General features: G+C 33.0%; 3 protein-coding genes across 3 annotated transcripts in view; 1 reads left to right on the top strand and 2 right to left on the bottom strand.

Annotated features, from left to right (window-relative positions):
* kek2 (kekkon 2) overlaps positions 1-18251 on the top strand; it is a 597210-nt gene that overhangs the window by 305794 nt on the left and 273165 nt on the right. The window lies entirely within an intron of this gene.
* LOC135849340 (esterase E4-like) lies at positions 39-6302 on the bottom strand. The gene is made up of 10 exons (XM_065369725.1): positions 5581-6302; positions 5370-5510; positions 5148-5304; positions 4872-5057; positions 4570-4775; positions 4333-4489; positions 813-979; positions 586-739; positions 374-506; positions 39-291 (listed from the first exon to the last, which is right to left on the bottom strand). The coding sequence occupies exons 1-10, from the start codon at positions 5830-5832 to the stop codon at positions 114-116; spliced, it is 1731 nt and encodes a 576-aa protein (XP_065225797.1). The 5' UTR covers positions 5833-6302; the 3' UTR covers positions 39-113.
* LOC135849339 (esterase E4-like) lies at positions 6380-13251 on the bottom strand. The gene is made up of 12 exons (XM_065369724.1): positions 13098-13251; positions 12687-12965; positions 10932-12590; positions 10685-10831; positions 10451-10607; positions 10176-10361; positions 9896-10101; positions 9377-9536; positions 9111-9277; positions 6926-7079; positions 6701-6833; positions 6380-6618 (listed from the first exon to the last, which is right to left on the bottom strand). Exons 3-12 carry the CDS (start codon positions 11136-11138, stop codon positions 6402-6404), a joined length of 1734 nt encoding a protein of 577 aa, XP_065225796.1. The 5' UTR covers positions 11139-12590; positions 12687-12965; positions 13098-13251; the 3' UTR covers positions 6380-6401.

Below are 18251 nucleotides of genomic sequence, written 5' to 3'. Positions count from 1 at the left end.
AAAAAAATCCAATTTCCAAAAAAAAAATTGACGACACATTTTTATCTAGAAAAAATCTTTTATCAGGGTAAGTATAAAAAAGTACAAAAAATTGAATAAATATTTCAAATTGACTAAAATATATCGTAAGGTTGAGTTCCTGGTTGTATGACTGGATCTAACAACCCCTTCAAAAAATCCAACCTTCGATTGTAAAATTTTCCGGGCATCATTTCCGGACGTTCGTCGATCTCCAAATAACAAGGTTCGTTGAAAGTGGACACGTTCCAATGCGCCGAGCCCGAAGGGATTCTAAATAGGAAGAAACGTCCCATTATTTGAGTGAAATTTGTGTCATTTTTCAAGATAAATTTTCACATAAAAATAAATTTACCCTGTTTTTGCAAAATTTGTCCACATCGTTATCATAATATCGATCATCTTTTTACTTTCGCTATCGACTACTGGAAAAGATGGCATGAATTGTTGATAAAATAGGTAAAATTGATCGTCACCGTGAGAAGCACCTGTGTATAAAAAATTGATGAAATTTGAGTCAATTGAACATAGGTATTACTTGATTGTGATGAGATATTGCGCTGTTACCTCTAATTTTCGTTCTTTTCATGAAGTTGGCATATCTATTCAAGTAGTTCAGTCGTCCATTGTATGAGAACTCATAAATATAAGGAGGAATAGAAGAATTGGTCAAGAAATCAATCGCATCGTAAGCATAATAGAAGAATATATCGGAAAATAACTGAAAACGAATTAGACATATCAGTTAAAATAATTTTTCAACCAAAATTCATCTCAAATGATTCAATACTTACATCGATCAATTCTTCAGCACTTTCATGACCTACTTTTTTATCACCGAAATAAAACTTCTTAATTTTGGCACTCAGCTGAGGCACCAGTTTAGGATCAACTCTAAAATTATTACTGACCATCAATGAAAAATTATACGTTATCATTTCCAAAGCTCTTCTGTTCATATCTGAAAAGAAAATTCTCGTGTTTTGTAAACAATGTCAATGGGTCATTCCACGTCAATTAGACCAAAAAGTGGTAGGTAGGTTCGGCGATTTTTTTTTGAAATTTTTCCTGTGGAAATACCTTCCGAAGGGATGACCAATGGCGCAAATCGCAGCCCTCTAGCCCATTTTCAACGGCAGCCAGGGGGTGTCAAAGTTTTCAGTGAACCTAAAATATCATCCATTTCAGCATTGGATTACTCGATAACCACGATACCTACCAAAATGAAACTTTTTTCCATAGCTAGAGGTTTTGAAAGGCTTTTTGGTGATATCATAAAAATCAGTGTTGCCAGTTTTTTTCGTACAAAAAATTAGCTCAAAAAGTTTCGAAACGTAGTTTTCATATCGTTCCGACTCTCAAAAATTGTGAAAAAAATATATTATGGACAACTTTTCACGCTGAACAACATATTAAAAAATTGGGATGGTAACTTTTCGCAAAGTCGATTTAAAAAAATTTAAACTTTGCGAAAAAATGAGATTTTTGGATTTAAAACATGAAAAAAAGTTTTGATTGGTAAAGTTGACCCATTTGACTCCTATTTTTACGTATCTGTTGAAAAAGTTGAAAACCCCCTTTCACTCGATAAAATGAACTCATCACACAAAAATCAAAATTCGAAAAAATTCAATTTTCAATTCCAAATATCAAAAAAAGTTTAAATTTATTCAGTTGTCTTATTTTGACCACTTTCTGACGTATTTCATGAAAAAGTTGATAAAAATCACACTCACAACAAAAAAATTAAAATTTGCTTATTTTTTGAATTTGTTCGAATTTTGATTTTTTTGTGATGAGTCAATTTCACCGAATGAAGTGGTTTTTTCAACTTTTTCAACAGATACGTAAAAATGGGGTCAAATGGGTCAACTTTACCAATCAAAACTCTTTTTTATGTTTTAAATCAAAAAATCGCATTTTTTTGCAAAGTTAAAATTTTTTTTGATCAACTTTGTGACAAAGTTACCATCCTAATTTTTTAATATGTTGTTCAGCATGAACAGTTGTTCATAATATATTTTTTTCACAATTTTTGAGAGTCGGAACGATATGAGAACTACGTTTCAAAACTTTTTGAGCTAATTTTTTGTACGAAAAAAAGTGGCAACACTGATTTTTATGATATCACCAAAAAGCCTTTCAAAACCTCTAACTATGGGAAAAAGTTGCATTCGGGTAAATATCGTGGTTATCGAGTAATCCACTGCTGAAATGGATGATATTTAAGGTTCACTGAAAACTTTGACACCCCCTGGCTGCCGTTGAAAATGGGCTAGAAGGCTGTGATTTGCGCCATTGGTCATCTCTTTGGAAGGTCTTTCCACAGGAAAAATTTCAAAAAAATCGCCGAACCCACCTACCACTTTTTGGCCCAATTGACGTGGAATGACCCCAATGTGAGGTTGAAAGATAAATGGAAGGGGACAGCTCTCTAATTTTTTGAGAGAGAAAGAGGGGAAACTGAATTTGGGAACTAGGAAAAAGTAAAATGACTGAAAAAAATTTCATTCATAATGAAGTAGGATAATGCAACTAAATATTCCACAAATTTTGAAAAAATTTCAAGAAATTGAAAGTTTTTTGCTCAAATTTTCTGTTGAGAAATAGAAATTTGCTGAGAAACATTTTTAGAAACTGGTCCTGAAAAAAAGGTGTCTAATGATTCACCAAAATACATGAAAATACTTTCCTGGTCAACAGAAATCCCCCCCTCATTCTCAATCACTCTCCATACAATGAAAAGAATTCAGAAATTATTTTAACGGTTTCAAGTAGGTACATACTTTATTCGCACCCAATCTTCGAAATCTTTCAAAAAATTTTCTTCCATTTTAAATGCATTTACCTTCAGCTAGCTTATGTTGATTTGGGAAATGTTTGCAATATATGGTGATATTTTGAGATTTAATGCTCAGTTTGCAATATTTCACGGATTATTATAATAGGCATTTCTTTGATATTTAGCCAATTTTCACGATTTTTTTTCTTTTTATGTTTTTTAATACAATTTTAGGTGATTTATTCTCAATTTTTAGAGCTTTTGTGATTTTCCAAATTTTTACAACTCTTTTAATAAAATGTTACTACATTTTATGCAATTTTTTATAAAATTATTGCGATATTTTACGAACGTTTGCGCAATTTTCAACAATTTTAGTCGAAATTTGGCAACATTCTCACAGATTTCAACACATTTTTACATTGTTTTACGTGATTTTAAGAGCATTTTTATAAACTTATATCTGATTTCAACCATTTTTATTTCAATTTTCATCAAATTTTCGGCAGTTTCAATCCATTTTTTGCAATATTTTGTGAAATTTTGCAATATTTCATGCGTTTTCTGCGTTTTTTCAATTTTTACAAAATTTTGTGAATATTACCAAAAATGGTTTTGATCAAAATTTCGTTAATTATCTGTTTATTTAAAAATGTTTCGTTGACAGTTCGCGCAATTTTTGCAATATTTCACAAATTTCAAGGTACTTTTGCAATACCTATTTTACATCTGAGTTTTTGCATAATTTACGCAATTTCTATTGAATTACAAGAACTTTTTGGGTACTCTTTTATGTATAAATGTTTTCAAAGTTGAATGAAATGTTGCCAAATTTTACGAATTTAGTGCAATTTTTTCATTTTATTTCATGCAGTTTTGATAAACACTTCAGATCTGTAAAATCTCAATTTTCAATTAATTTTATATTATTTTTGCTGATTTTCTTTCTATTTAAAAATGTTTTGTAACTTTTTGTGCAATTTTTTCAATATTTAATGACGTTTTGCGCTCTTTTCAAGGAGTTTTTACGTAAATTTAGCAAGTTTTTCAGAATTTCGGTTACCTACATTGATTACATTTTTATAAAACTTTCCACGATTTCTATGTAAAATTTTTGTGTCTTTTGCCATTTTTGCAATGTTTTACAAAAAAATTTCAAAAATGATTTTTTATTCAGTTGTGCTAATTTGCTGAAAATGCTTGTGAATTTCATTAATTTTTGAGAGAATTTTACAGTACCTACTCAAGTACTTATTTTTATACAGTTTGCTCATGAATGAAATGAACCTTACTTTTTTTTTTGGAAATTCTGTCATTTTCCCATCATTATTCTAATTAAAAAAAGAAAGACTTTTTGTGGCTTTCATCTTTTAAAAAAGGTTTTGGTAAAAAATTTCATTTGAAAATAAGATCATAAAATGACTGCGAGTAATTGAAAAGGAGGGTACATTTTCAAACTGAGTGTGGCAAACTTCTCCCAATTCCATTGGACTTGGTCCACCTGAATTAGTGAATTCTACGTTGTACTGTACCTATAAGAGATAAAATTCCTTCTTTATCATTGACTCCGTAAATGGCAGGAACTGGTGCGGCAGTTTTGATTAAATTCGTGGGCCAATCTGGCAAAAAAGCTCCTTCTTGGATAGTCTCGACAGAGGGTCCGATATTTATAATCCTAGCAGGATACACCTGGAAGAGAAAGTAGACTATAGAAATGGATCGTACGAGTACATGGATCTCAGAAAATTAGAAGAAAAAAAAGTCCATACATCTCTGTAATAAGAAATCCAACTCATCGATGCAGTCACAATGGTCGAACTAGTCTGATTTCTCAAATGATACATAAGTTCCTTGGTATCATTTCCTTTGTATCCGCATCTTTTTCCGATTTCAAAAGCTTGCTGGATCGGTTTGAAAGTCAGGCCCCAAGGACTCAAAGCAGACCCACTTTGCATAATTGCCTTGTGAAATAATCCTATAGATAGGTATTCGAGCAAATCTCTGGTAATTAATTAAAATTCAAATCAAATTGATAGGTATGTACGATGAAAAATGCATAATTACAACATGCCTTTGGACATCGGAGAAATGGTATGATAATGAACCGAAGACCCTCCAGCACTTTCACCGAAAATTGTCACTTTATTCGGGTCACCTCCGAATCGTTCTATGTTTTGTTGAACCCATTTCAAAGCCAGGACTTGATCTTTCAATCCAACATTTCCAGGAGACTCCGGTATACCTAAATTTAAAAACCCTAAAAAACAAATTTTGTAAAATGAAATTGCAATGATCCATTTTGATTAGAATTCCAGAACCATGATACAAGTTTTTCTGATTAAATTACCTAATGCCATCAATCTATAGTTAATGGAAACCAACACGATATCTTTCGTAATCAGATAATCAGCTGAGAACATCCTTCTGGATCCAGAAAGACGACAGAATCCACCACCGTGAATCGACACCATCACTGGTTTCAGAGTTTTGATTTTTTTCGGAAGCTGTAAACACACTTTTTCTCACCACAAGTAGACTAAATTTTTGAAATCAAGGATCTAATGCTTACTTCGGGAGTATACACAGTCAAATGTAAACAATCTTCGGCTCCAATCGGTATAAAATTGGTCACAAAATCAACCTGTTTACACATGCTTCTCTCATAATACGCGTCATACACATTATCCCAAGAATCTGCAGGTTCTGGAGCCTACACTCAGAAAAAAAATGCCATCAGCAATACATCATTTCACCACAAACTAAAATCAAAACCAACTCACCTGAAACCGTAACTCTCCCAGGGGTGGTTTAGCGTAAGGTATTCCGAGAAAAGCATAATACTCATTTTTATTCAAAACCGACTCGAAGGCTCTACCTTGCAGTTTTCCTTGCTTCGTTTCGACTATTAAATCATCACAGGCCACTTTACCGCACATATACCTCAATAGAACGTTATTCGAAAGACGATCACCAGCCACCGATGAAACTAGTTGACCACCGAAGACCGCAATTATCGCGACGAGAAATTTCATAATTAGTTTAGCGATCACTTTTCACCAATGCAACATTTTCTCTAGTCAGCCGATTCGGCCACTTGTACGATTTAAATCACACTAGACTTGCAATTTGGAAATATGCGAATTTAACGCCATACCTACTACATTCAATGAGTAATGGATCCATTTTACAAGAGCCGATAAAGTGCCAACCGGTTTAATTGGATTGGGATTACGTTATACATGGTTGCGCTTAGTCACGGTCATTAGCCCGATTATAAATACTGTATGAATAATTATAATTCAAAAACGATGAAGGCGAAGGGAGAGCTCAGAGCTCCCTGCAGAAACACAGCATGTTAATTTTTATGTCAATGCTGACACATTAGTTTGATTCATACTTTTATAATTGATATCATGTTTGTCGGTTTGTCCTCTTCCTAATCGTCACTTCCATTTCCTATTTCGTGTACCTACGTTTTTTTTCCTCCCAAGCCCACAATTTCATCGCATTGGCATGAATCAGACGCAAAAAAAATCGACATTGTATAAAGTATAAAAATATGTACTAAATTTATTAAGCAGGTATTTTTTCCCTGTCGATCTTAAAAATGCACATCGTGTAAACCAAGTAAATACAATAAATCGAAAATATCCCAAGGTTTGGCATCCGGATCCATCACAGGTTTCAGTAAATTTTTCAAGAATTCCAATCTCCTTCCGTAGAATTTTCCCTCTACCATTTTGATATTATCTTTGATTTGCAAATAACGTGGATTCTGCGCGGTCGAAGGAGTCCACGCGAATCGTCCGGAAGGATTACTGTATTAAGAGGAGTAGATGGATATTAGATCGAAGTATTTACGAGTATTTATATATGTAGAGAGAACAATCTTGTATTTACCCAGTTTTAGCAAAGTTGGACCACATCAAAGTCATATCGTCGATCATGGTTAAGCTTCCTCCTTGAAGTTTCGGGTATAATAGATACATTTCGGGATAAAACAGATAGAATATTTCGTCTCCGTGAGATGCGCCTGAATAAATGTAGGTAATTTATTTCAATTAAAACGTAAGGTGTAGAAAAATTGTCAAAAAATTAGATTTAACGAAGTTTCAGGCACTTTACCGCTGATTTTCAGTCTCTTAACGAAATTAATAATTCTGGTGAGGAAGTTCAAATTTCCATTATATGCGAATTCGTATACGTAAGGAGGTGTATCGGAGTTGGCGAGAAAATCAATCGCTTCGTAGCCATAAAATCCGGTTAAATCCGTGTATAACTGAAATGAGTCACTTATTTTAAAATTCTGGAAGGTCAAAACCTATACTGAAGAGTAGTTTGCAATCACATTCAATCAGTTACATAGAATGCGAAATCGTGCCAAAAAATACGAAAGAAGGCAATGAAGGTGTGAAGGAGACAAATTACAACAAATGGAAAAAAAACAACTTTTTGGAAATTATTGACCAAAAAAAAAAATGACACTTGAACACAACGTTTGTCAAAAAATAGAAATCATGCACAAAAAAAATGAGCAGCAAAAAAATAGAATTTTGAAAATTTCTGGCAAAATTGGTAATTAAAAAAAAAAATTGAGATTTATTGTCAACTTTTAGTAAAAAGGTGAAAACTTTAGGTTATTTTTCGCAAAAAAAGCAAGTCTGACCATTTTTAGCCAAAACAAAGCTTTTTGGAAAAAAACAACAAAGTCAGAATTTCCAACTGAAGTTTTTGAAAAAATGCAAGATTTTGGCAACTTTTACAGCAAAAAAGGGCTTTCTAAAATTTTCTGGCAAAAAAAAACCGAGACTTTCGACTAATTTTTGAAAATTGGAAATTTTTTGTTCCGACGAGAGAGAAAATTTTCATCCATTTTGGACAAGAAGCAAGACTTCAAAATTTTTTGAAAAAACGAGTGTTTTATGCAATTAATGGTGAAAGGTGAGACGTTTTCGACATTTTTGTCAACTGAATGAGACTTTTTCACAATTTTTTGGTAAAAAACGATTCTTTTTGGAAATTTTTGCTACAAGAATTAATGTTTTTTTCAATAAAAAACTAAATTTGCCAAAATCACCATTACCAAAATTACCAAAATTACCGGTAATTTACCATGAAATGACCAGTAATTTGCCAAAATTACCATTACCAAAATTACCCATAATTTACTAGTAAATTACCAGTAATTTACCAAAATTACCAGTAATTTACCAAAATTACAAGTAATTTACCAAAATTACCAGTAATTTACCAAAATTACCAGTAATTTACCAAAATTACCAGTACCAAAATTACCCATAATTTACTAAAATTACCCACAATTTACCAAAATAACCCATAATTTACCAAAACAACCCATAATTTACTAAAATTTTCCATAATTAACTAGTAAATTACCGGTAATTTACCAAAATGACCAGTGATTTACCAAAATTACCCATAATTTACTGGTAAATTACCGGTAATTTACCAAAATGACCAGTAATTTACCAAAATTTGCAGTAATTTGCCAAAATTACCTAAGTATAATTTACCAAAATCACCTATAATTTACTGGTAAATTACCTGTAATTTACCAAAATGACCAGCAATTTACCAAAATGTCCAGTAATTTGCCAAAATTACCATTACCAAAATTACCATTACCAAAATTACTCATAATTTACCAAAATTACCCATAATTTACCAAAATTACCAGTAATTTACCAAAAATTCCTATAATTACCAAAATTACCAAAATTACCAGAAATTACCAAAATGACCAGTAATTTACCAAAATGACCAGTAATTTAACAAAGTTACTAGTGATTTACCAAAATTACCAAAACCACCAGTTATTTACTGATGTTTTTTAACCAAAAATCAAGAAAAATAAAAACTCTGCGAAAGAAAAATTATGCATGATGAGAAATATTCCACAGTATAGAAAAACTCATACAAAATGCAAAATCACACAAATTAAAATTCCTACAAAATTAAAAAATTCTCCAAGGTGAAAGAAATGCAAAATTTAAAAATCTCATAATAATGCAAAATTCTAAAAAAAGACATGGCAATGCAAAATTTTATAACTTGAAAATCTCACCCAATCAAAAAATCCTGCAAAATACTGACAAATGTAGAATCTCACTGAAAAGTGCAGAATCTTGCAAAATAAAATACGAATTATTAATATCTACCTATGTACTAATTAAATTTGATCCATCCTCCATACAAAACTCAAAGCAATCAGAGGCCTACTCCTAAAGCAAAGCTACCCTCCATTGTCCTCCTATATTTTAATAAATAAATAATCAAAATGAATATTTACATCAATCATATCCGCAGCATTTTCCATCGTAATTGCTTCATCCCCAAAATAGAATCGTCTGATTTGCTTGCTCAAGTCAGGAATGAACCGTTCGTTGATTTTGAAATTATGTTTCAAAATTATCGAAAAATCGTCGTTAGCTCTCGATATAAGACTTCTCGACATGACTACAAGAATAATAAGTTAGGTATAATAAATGAGAGAAATTCAAAATCGAAAGGGTTGATTCGTTTCAAAGATGGTTGTGTAATGTGACAGTAGCTCACCATTCATAAATAACAACATTCCTTCTTTATCGTTGACACCAAAAATCGCAGGTACCGGAGTGGCAATTTTGGCCAATTCACAGGGATAATCAGGTAAAAACGCGCCATCTTTGATTGCTTCAACGGAGGGGGCTATATTATTAAATCTTGCTATGTATTGCTAAAAGTAGAAATAGGTGATTATAGGTTCCAAAAGTTATCGAGCCTCCGTCCAAACAGTAAAAGATCAGATCTGATCAGATTAATCAGTAAATTGGTCGTATCTGAGCAGATTTGATAGTTTATTAGTTTGCCTCTCCCTCCCCCTCCAGGAGGAGTAATCAGATAAACGATTAGATTTGATCAGAATTCAGAACTCTTTAGACTTGTTTCTTGTTTTTTTGTTTTTTTTTTTTTAGATCTGGACAGACTTTTTCAGATTAATATCAGATCTGGGCATTCTCTGAATCCAATTTTGGCCAATCGAAACCCGATCAGATCCAATCATTTTCCCTCAACAAACTACAAAAATAAACTAACTTGTCTCTGATCCAGGATCATATCCATACTTGCTTGAGTCAAAGCATAGGAAGATACATTTTTCAAATGAGCCAATAATTCTCTCGCATCATTTCCGTAATATCCGCATCGTTTACCAATATCGAAAGCTTGTTCGAGAGGATTATAGGTATGGCCCCAAGGACTCAAAGCAGATCCACTTTCCATTATTGCTTTGTGGAATAATCCTACGAGTAATTGAATTTTTAAATCACCGTGTACTACGCTGATTCGCACTAAAATGACTCATCTTCGACCATACCTTTGGATAATGGAGACAGCAAATGGTAATGTACTGAAGATCCTCCGGCACTTTCGCCAAAAATAGTCACATTATTCGGATCTCCGCCAAATTGGGCTATATTATCTTTGACCCATTGGAGAGCCAATGTTTGATCTTTCATTCCAACATTACCAGGACACTCTGGCAATCCAAGATTTAGAAAACCTGATCGAAAATTAACCTTTATATGTAGTAGTTACTCTCCATTATAATTTTACGAAAAAAACGTAAAAAAAATTAGACCAAAACCTTACCTAAGATATGCAACCTGTAATTAATTGTTACAACGATGACGTCACGATTGATTAGGAAATCAGGAGCGTATAATTTCCTGGATCCGGATCCGAGGCAAAATCCCCCACCATGAATAAACACCATGACTGCTTTCGGAGTCGTGATCTTGGAAGGGTTCTAGTATACAAACGAAACCACATAGAAATATTCTCAATTCAGATTTTGGGGGGGGGGGGATCAACAAAAGTACCAACTTGAGGAGTGTAGACGTTCAAATACAAACAATCCTCGGATCCCCAGATAAACTTTTTGAACCATATTATACCGATTACTTGTTGACAAGCGTTTCTTTCATAGCATGCGTTATAAGTACCATACCAAGATGACGCAGGTTGAGCAGGCTAAAGATAAACAGACAGAGAGAGAAGTAGGTAGAGATGATGCAACAGAGATATAAGATGAACCACAGCCACAAAAAATCGTGCAGTTTTATCAACTTACCTGAAACCGTAATTCACCAACAGGTGGTGTCCCGTAAGGAATGCCCAAGAAACCGTAATAAGGCAGACTGGTCAGTTTCGATCTGAATGATCGACCACGTAACGTGCCTTGCTTGATTTGAACCAGTAGATCTTCATCTTCGGGCAGACACTCGTAATTCAAGAAACGCGGACGACAAAGTAACAACCGAGCGCATAAACTACCCATGATTTTTCAATTTTAAATAATACGGTGCATGCGATAAATCAACTCTTAAGTAATTAACCTATACCTACGTACGACTTGGCAGACCAAATCGTATGTACATATTTTTTGTTTTGATAGTTTATTACGTTTTGTGGTAAGGTGTTCGACGTGGTGACGTTTCGATGACCAGCTTTCGGTACAAAAATACAGGTGGATAGCTTTTTTACGTTACACGGACGAGCATAGGCGATAGCGAAATGAGATAAGTCCGCCAATGACTAATTTTTTAGGTATTGTTTGAAAATTTCGAGAAATTTGACACCTCCAAGGTGACGGCCGTCGAACGGTATGAGTCAATTGGATACTTTTTTCATTGTTTTGAAATTCGAGTCGTTTTGTTTGTCTACGCATCTCTTGCAGTGAGGCCAAATCAGTGGTGGTGGTCGTTTTGAATTTTTCACCAACGAATATTCAGGTCAAATGAGGTAAAAATAAGAAACATTGTACGATACCTACAAATACTTCAACTATACATTTTATAGACTAGATATGTTATCACCAATATACGGAAAAACCACCATTTTGATTTTGGAAAAGTTACAATTTTGCAAACTCCATTGTTGTCTTCAAAATTTCACCCCTTCTCCATTGAGATTTTTTCTGGCCCAGTCGTCCTGTTTTTTTCTCAAGTTCAGATACAAATATTATCTGAATGTAAAGTGTGCAATTGATTTTTGCTATTGTCTTTTTATTCAATTTCACAAAAAGTAGCCAACCTGCATATGACATTATACAAAAATAGATTTATTTTTTTGAGGGGGGCGGGAGACATGAAATGTGGCACGATAAAAAAATACCAATTTTGCCTCATAAAATGACGAGTTTTTAAGATGAAATAAAATATGAAATGATAATTTTTCCAATTTAAGTATTTAATTTGTATTATTAAAGCATATAAAAAATGTTATTTTATTTTTTGAATTTATGAAAGTTTCCAATATGAATTTTTTCTGGCTTAGAAAAGAAAAAGAAATTGACCCAAGCAAAGCGAGGGCTAAAGCTTTTAAGAATTCGTATTTCAATAGGGTAAAAAAACAATGTTTTTAAAAGATTTGTTCACTTTTTTAGCTCAAAATTTCAGAATTTGAATGACGGGTTTTTGAATATTTCAATTTTGAAAATGAAAAGCAAACAGACTCGAAGAGCAAAAGCTAAAACAATGTTTTTTCTAGGTGAAAAGTGTGATTTTTTAGTTTGAACATTTCTTTAAATTTAAACACCTGATTTTTATAAAAGTTCGATCTTAATTGTGAAAAAAAAAAAATATAAAAAAAACACACGGAGGCCCAAGCAAAGCGAGACCGAAAAATTTCAAAAATTCGTCTAGTCAGTAAACTAGGTAATTACCAAGTAATACCTATTTTACCACACGGGGTGGGGCGGCATGTCTCCAATCTCCATAAGCCATCCACTCTACAGGAAGAAAAATCATTAAAAGTTAGTTCAAATTATTAATTTAGGCATACATGCATAGAAAAGAAAACAGTGACGTTTTCATTATTTATGTACCTTCCAAAAGCTGTCGTTCTTCTGAAATCTCCTGTTTTTGATTTTTAAGTTCTTTCTTCTCTTCTGCCATTTCTTTCTTCATTTCTGCCACTTCTTTTTTCTCTTCTTCCACTTTCTTCTTAAGTTCCATTAATAATTCATGTTCTCGTTTAAAAGCCGGGAACGCATTTCCTTGGCCCAAAACTAATTTTACTGCAATTTTTCGTAGATCATTTTTGTTCAGAAACGCCTATTTTTCAAGACGTGCTTTTTTTTTAGATTTATTGATTACACAGCCAACTGTAAACATTGCGTATTTTTTTTTCAAGAACACATAGAATTACACAACGGAGGTTCTTTAAGTATAGGCATTTGAAAAAAGTTCGCATTAACTGAATAAATTTTCATTCTAACTGAGAAATGTTTACTTACCTAAACACAGTAGTAACACGATGAGTATGGTAATCCTTCGACACAGCATTGTATAAAATTGAAATTATTTTAGTAAAAAGGATCGCAAGAAAAATTCGACTGTATTTGCGAGCATAAAATTATAAAATAATTCATACATGGTCAACTCGAAGGTTTCAGCATATGACCCCCAAATCAGCCAGGCTAAATTCCTGTAAATCTGATTAGTAGGTATTTAATCTCTTAGTACATATTTCGTTATCACGGTATAAAATTTGAAATGCTGTAGTTGCGCGTTGCTAAGTCAAGATGACAGAGAGAAAATTGACGACCCGAACTACAACTTTAGCAGCAACCAGCATGTTTAAAAACTTTTTTCAGACACAACTATTCTTGTTGGAGGATAATATCTATGCCCCATGTTGCATTTGTCGTCTATGTATTGCTAGTCACGATCAGTTTGAGAACACCATCCTCACCATCGATTTCATAAACATAAAATTTTGGCGAAGGAATTAAGTACATATTTACTTTTTTCGCGGATCATCAGTAGAACCTTAACATTAGGTAGGTACTCGTTTTTAAATCCCTACCTAGTAGTAAAAAGTTTGAGAAATGTGAAAAATTACCTTTTGAAAAAATGTATTTTAAAATCAGAGTTTGATGAAAGTAAGTAAATTTCTATCAGTAAGCATTGATGATTTCTACACCATTTTTTCCTTCAAAAGTTCTGAAATTTGAAAAAACGTTCAACAAATAAAATTATTGCAAAATTGAGCAAAATTTAAAAAAAAATTATCTGAGGAAAACTGGATTTTCAGATGTACTTTATGTCATAAAATTGCCAAACTAAATTTTATTTTTCAATCAAAAATTTTATAATTTATCGCCTTTTTAAAAGCAGCACCTATTAGGTACATTACGAATTTAAAAATTGAAATAAAACACGAATCTTGAACAGACATTACCCCGAATACCAAATTCTCCGAATCCCATTTGCCTGATTCCTATCTTCTCGAATTTATAAAATTCTCCGAATCCCATTTCCCCAAAATCACAAAATTTGATAAAAAATTTCAACATTTTTTTCCAACAATATTCCAGGGAAAAATAATTGGATGTGATCTACTCTGGTCAGATCTAGTCTGATCAAAACTGCGATCTAACCAGATTTAATTGAATCCGGTCAGTTCGAATTCTGTATAAAAAGCGGTCAAATTTGATCACTTTCTACTCGGTAGATGTGATTTTATCTGCTCAAATTTAATTATGTAGATCGAAATTTTTCTCTCATATTTCTGAAAAAAAAGATAAAAACGACTCAGGGCGTATTTTTTTAATCGATTTCAGTTTTTCGATTAAGTAAAAATGCATTTTTTTTTTGGTTCTGGAAAAATATTTTAAATTTAAAAGGTTCAATAAAATTAAAGCGCAAAACTCAAACATGTTTACACAAATACAAAAATATGTACATTAAGCGAAAGAAAAGAAAATCGCCATAATGCAAATGGAAAACATAAAACGGTAATAGGTACATATCAATCGAATAGAATTTCGGATATTAGAATAGAAAAATATAAAAGTCATCATAGGTTTTTTGTTACGAATTACGAATAATCCCGCGTAGGACAAGCGATGCCAAAGTCGATGGAAAAGACGAGATCTCTAATCCGTCACTTGTCGACACGACATTTGTTGACACCAGTGTCAATAAATGACGAGTGAGAAGTTGATATCAAAATCGACTGTCGTCTCCCTTCATTTTTTGTCTCGACAAGGTCTCGACATTGGTGTAATTTTTTTGAGTCTAAAATAAGCAAATTTTGATTGAAAAATGTGCGAAATGTGCCCAAACCTCTTTTTTTGATTCAAGTAAAATTATTCTCAAAAGTATTTCCCCCAAAAAATTTTTTTTGAAAGAAAAAAAGTTGCCCTGGGTGGGGATTGAACCTTGGTTGCCATCACTGCTGTCACATTCTCTAACCACTAGACCATTGCTGCTGTTGAGTGGAGAAGCCTCAAAAGAATATTCAGTCCATCTTATTCTGGACTTAGAAAATTTTTCTTATTGTATTGTGGACTCTGATATCGACAAATGAGTCGGCAACACTTTGAAATTTCTAAAAAAAATTTATAGATCTTGTAATCGACATCAACTTCCTCATCAATATTAACTAGATGATTGATGTCGATTACAAGATCTACAGAAGTATTTACTCGATGACGACATTTTGTAGATACTTTTGTAGACCCTATAATCAATATCGAAATTCAGGTCGTCTTGCTGATGCCAAAGTTGATGACAATTAAGTATTAGATCGACAAAAGTAACTATACAAGATCAACATTTTGTAGGTGCTTTTGTCGATCTTACAGTCGACATCAACTTTGGATCGACAAGACGACCTGAATTCTTGCACATGACTGTAGATACAAATGTAGGCAGCAATGACAACCATCAGCATTTTCATCATAATTTTTGAAAAAAGTGTCAATTTTTAATTAATTATCTTAAACTTAACCCCTTTGTGGATAATGTTTGGACTTTTTTCAATCAACAATCATGTAAAATCATGTCGATACTTTTGTTGAGACCACTGACGATCTCGTCACTGCTACGCGGGATTACGACAAAAGTAAACGATTACAATGTTGACGCAAATTTTACATTATTTTTAACACTTTCCCTAATTCGAGAATTACCGAGCAATAAATTGACAGCAAAACTGCTCCGTACAAACATGAAGAACGTCGATCATGTTTTCTCGAATTCGGTCAATGTTAAAGATGCTTTGTAAGCAGCGATGAACTCGGATAAGCAACTCAATCAGCTACCTGGATCCACATATCGCCTCATCAGCATTTTTGAAGTATACTCCAGTTGTCGAGTGAAACATACTCAGACATCTGGCGAATTCAGCATAGCTGGAACGTTGGAGCTGTCTTCAATTCGGGTTTTAGACAGCTGACATCTTTGGTGGTAAAATTTTTCAGAGTTTTTGATAACACGCCAGCTATGTTGATGCGTGCGTCTCTGGCAACGTAAAGCAGGTTGTGTACTGCTACTTCATGATCGATAGGGAATATCAGATGTAACTCTGTCTGATCACTTTCCCCGAGGCCTAAAACCTACATTTAGTGCGTTGTTCGCGACTATGGATTTCTTTGAATTATCCATAGTAATTTGTAGCAGCCCAATTGCAAAGTCGGGGGTCTTAAGGTCTCAACATTTAGATTTTTGGGCAATTCCACCAAAAAGTGAGCAAGAGACAAAAAGTCATAGAGTCCTCAAGGCAATTTTCAGACCGAAAATTTAGAAAAATTATATAGAAATGGCTGGAAAGTGTGAATGAGCAACTGACCCTAGAAAATTTTTTTAAGTGTCTTACACGCTTTGGGAATTGTCTTTTGTGATTTCTGAGATATGAGCAATTTCAGTGATGTATAAAAAAGCCTAATATTCGAATAAATTATGCGAAGTTGAAAAAAAAAAAAACGATTTTTACATATTGAATTTTAGCCATTGGGGTGGAGGGGGGGTTCCTGAACCACTGTGTTACGGAAGTTATTAGATGATGTTTTTCAACTGGTTGGTATTGGTTTGCAAATGTCTTACATTGGTTTCAATATGAATCACTCGTTCGCTCATAGTTCATTTTTAATTCGAATCTCGTTGGTTTGCAAATGTCTCACTTTCAGGCCATTACTTAATCAGTAGAGGAGAAGGTACAATATTATGGACCCAGGTACAAATATGGACCCCCCATGGTTTAGTGTACAACCACTAGCGCTACGGTCATGCTGGGTACTAAAAATTATACTAGTAGTGTAGTATCGATGATCCATGTACTTATTTCGGATCCAAGCAAACTTGGGTGTCTCTCATCAGCAATTGTTTTTTTTTGCGCATTATTTTCTTCCCAATGGAAAATTTTACAAGTTTTTCATGCGGTAATTCATCAACTTCAAATAAAGTTTGGAAAAAAAATTATTAGCGAAGTAAGTAGCTTACAATGTGTACTTTCAAAATATACTTTCATATTTGTCTGTACTTCAACTGATTTTCATAATTTTTTTCATTTTTCATAAACTGAGCCGATTTTTTGCATGGGTATAAATATGGACCCCTAAATTTTTTTACCTAATTCTGATTCAATATTTTTTAGAATGTCGAGAAAAGTGTTATTAACAAAGAAGACAAGCCCAAAGTGTCAAAAATGGAAACCATGATTTTTTCATTTTTCATAAACTTGGCCAATTTTTTGCATGGGTATAAATATGGACCCCTAAATTTTTTTTCATCTAATTTTGATTCAATGGTTTTTAGAATACCGAGAAAAGTGTTATTAATAAAGAAGACAAGTCCAAAGCATCAAAAAACATCTTTAAATAAATTTTTGTTCAATTTTCTGAAATTTTTATTCATTTTTTGAGGGGGGTCCATATCTGTACCCGAGTCCATATTTGTACCATTTTATGTCACTTTTCTAAATTTCAAATTTCTCCGTGAGTTTTCAACAAAAAAAGTAAATTTTCTTACACAATATACTAGAGTCTTTGGCCTTTCGAATGGTATACTCGAAAAAAAATTTTGATAATTTTTTCTACCCTTTAAAGCCAAAAAGCTAGAGGGGGTCCATATTTGTACCTTCTCCTCTACAATAAAAGAAGCATAATAACAAAAGGCTGGTTCGCAAACGTCTTATGCCCGCAGAAACGAACTCCAGTGCCTTCAACTTTGGTTGATGCTTATTTAAAGATCTGCTGGATCATTTCAGGTAGAGACTATGTCAATTATTCAAAAGTGAATTTTGCCCAGTAAATACGAAAATAATATGGTAACTAGATACTTTGATCAAAACACATATCAATCGAATAATTTATTTTTCAATTGACACACTTGAAATTTCACTATAGTGGGCTAAAAGCAGCCAAGAAGGCCCTTAGTATAGGCACTTTAATCAAAGTTATTAATTTCCAACCCTGATATCTCGTCCTTACAGAGTTCTTTGAAATTGTAGGATGAAAACAAAAGCTTGCTGGAGGCTGCAGAACTGCTGAAAAGTTTGTTATTTTTGAGCTGACAGGATTTGGTATAAACTACCTACCTATGTAGGTACTCGTAAATATTCATATTGGTTCAATTTTTTTTTAAACGAATTTCTTCAAAAAGGA

The sequence above is a fragment of the Planococcus citri genome, chromosome 5, assembly GCF_950023065.1.
Source record: "Planococcus citri chromosome 5, ihPlaCitr1.1, whole genome shotgun sequence".
In the NCBI taxonomy this organism is placed as follows: Eukaryota; Metazoa; Arthropoda; class Insecta; order Hemiptera; family Pseudococcidae; genus Planococcus; species Planococcus citri.
Note: the sequence above shows the minus strand (reverse complement) of the source record. Positions and strands in the feature narration are given on the sequence as shown.

Bases quoted from the DNA above. Each gene is read 5' to 3' on its own strand.
- LOC135849340 (XM_065369725.1), bottom strand. From the start codon at position 5,832: ATGAAATTTCTCGTCGCGATAATTGCGGTCTTCGGTGGTCAACTAGTT. The intron at 740-812 runs GTAAGTATTGAA...ATTCGTTTTCAG, and splicing joins GTGCTGAAGAATTGATCGAT to TTATTTTCCGATATATTCTT. The intron at 292-373 runs GTAAATTTATTT...CTTCCTATTTAG, and splicing joins ACAAATTTTGCAAAAACAGG to AATCCCTTCGGGCTCGGCGC.
- LOC135849339 (XM_065369724.1), bottom strand. From the start codon at position 11,138: ATGGGTAGTTTATGCGCTCGGTTGTTACTTTGTCGTCCGCGTTTCTTG. The intron at 10,362-10,450 runs GTAAGGTTTTGG...ATTTTCGATCAG, and splicing joins TTACAGGTTGCATATCTTAG to GTTTTCTAAATCTTGGATTG. The intron at 6,619-6,700 runs GTAAATACAAGA...CTCTTAATACAG, and splicing joins TCCAACTTTGCTAAAACTGG to TAATCCTTCCGGACGATTCG.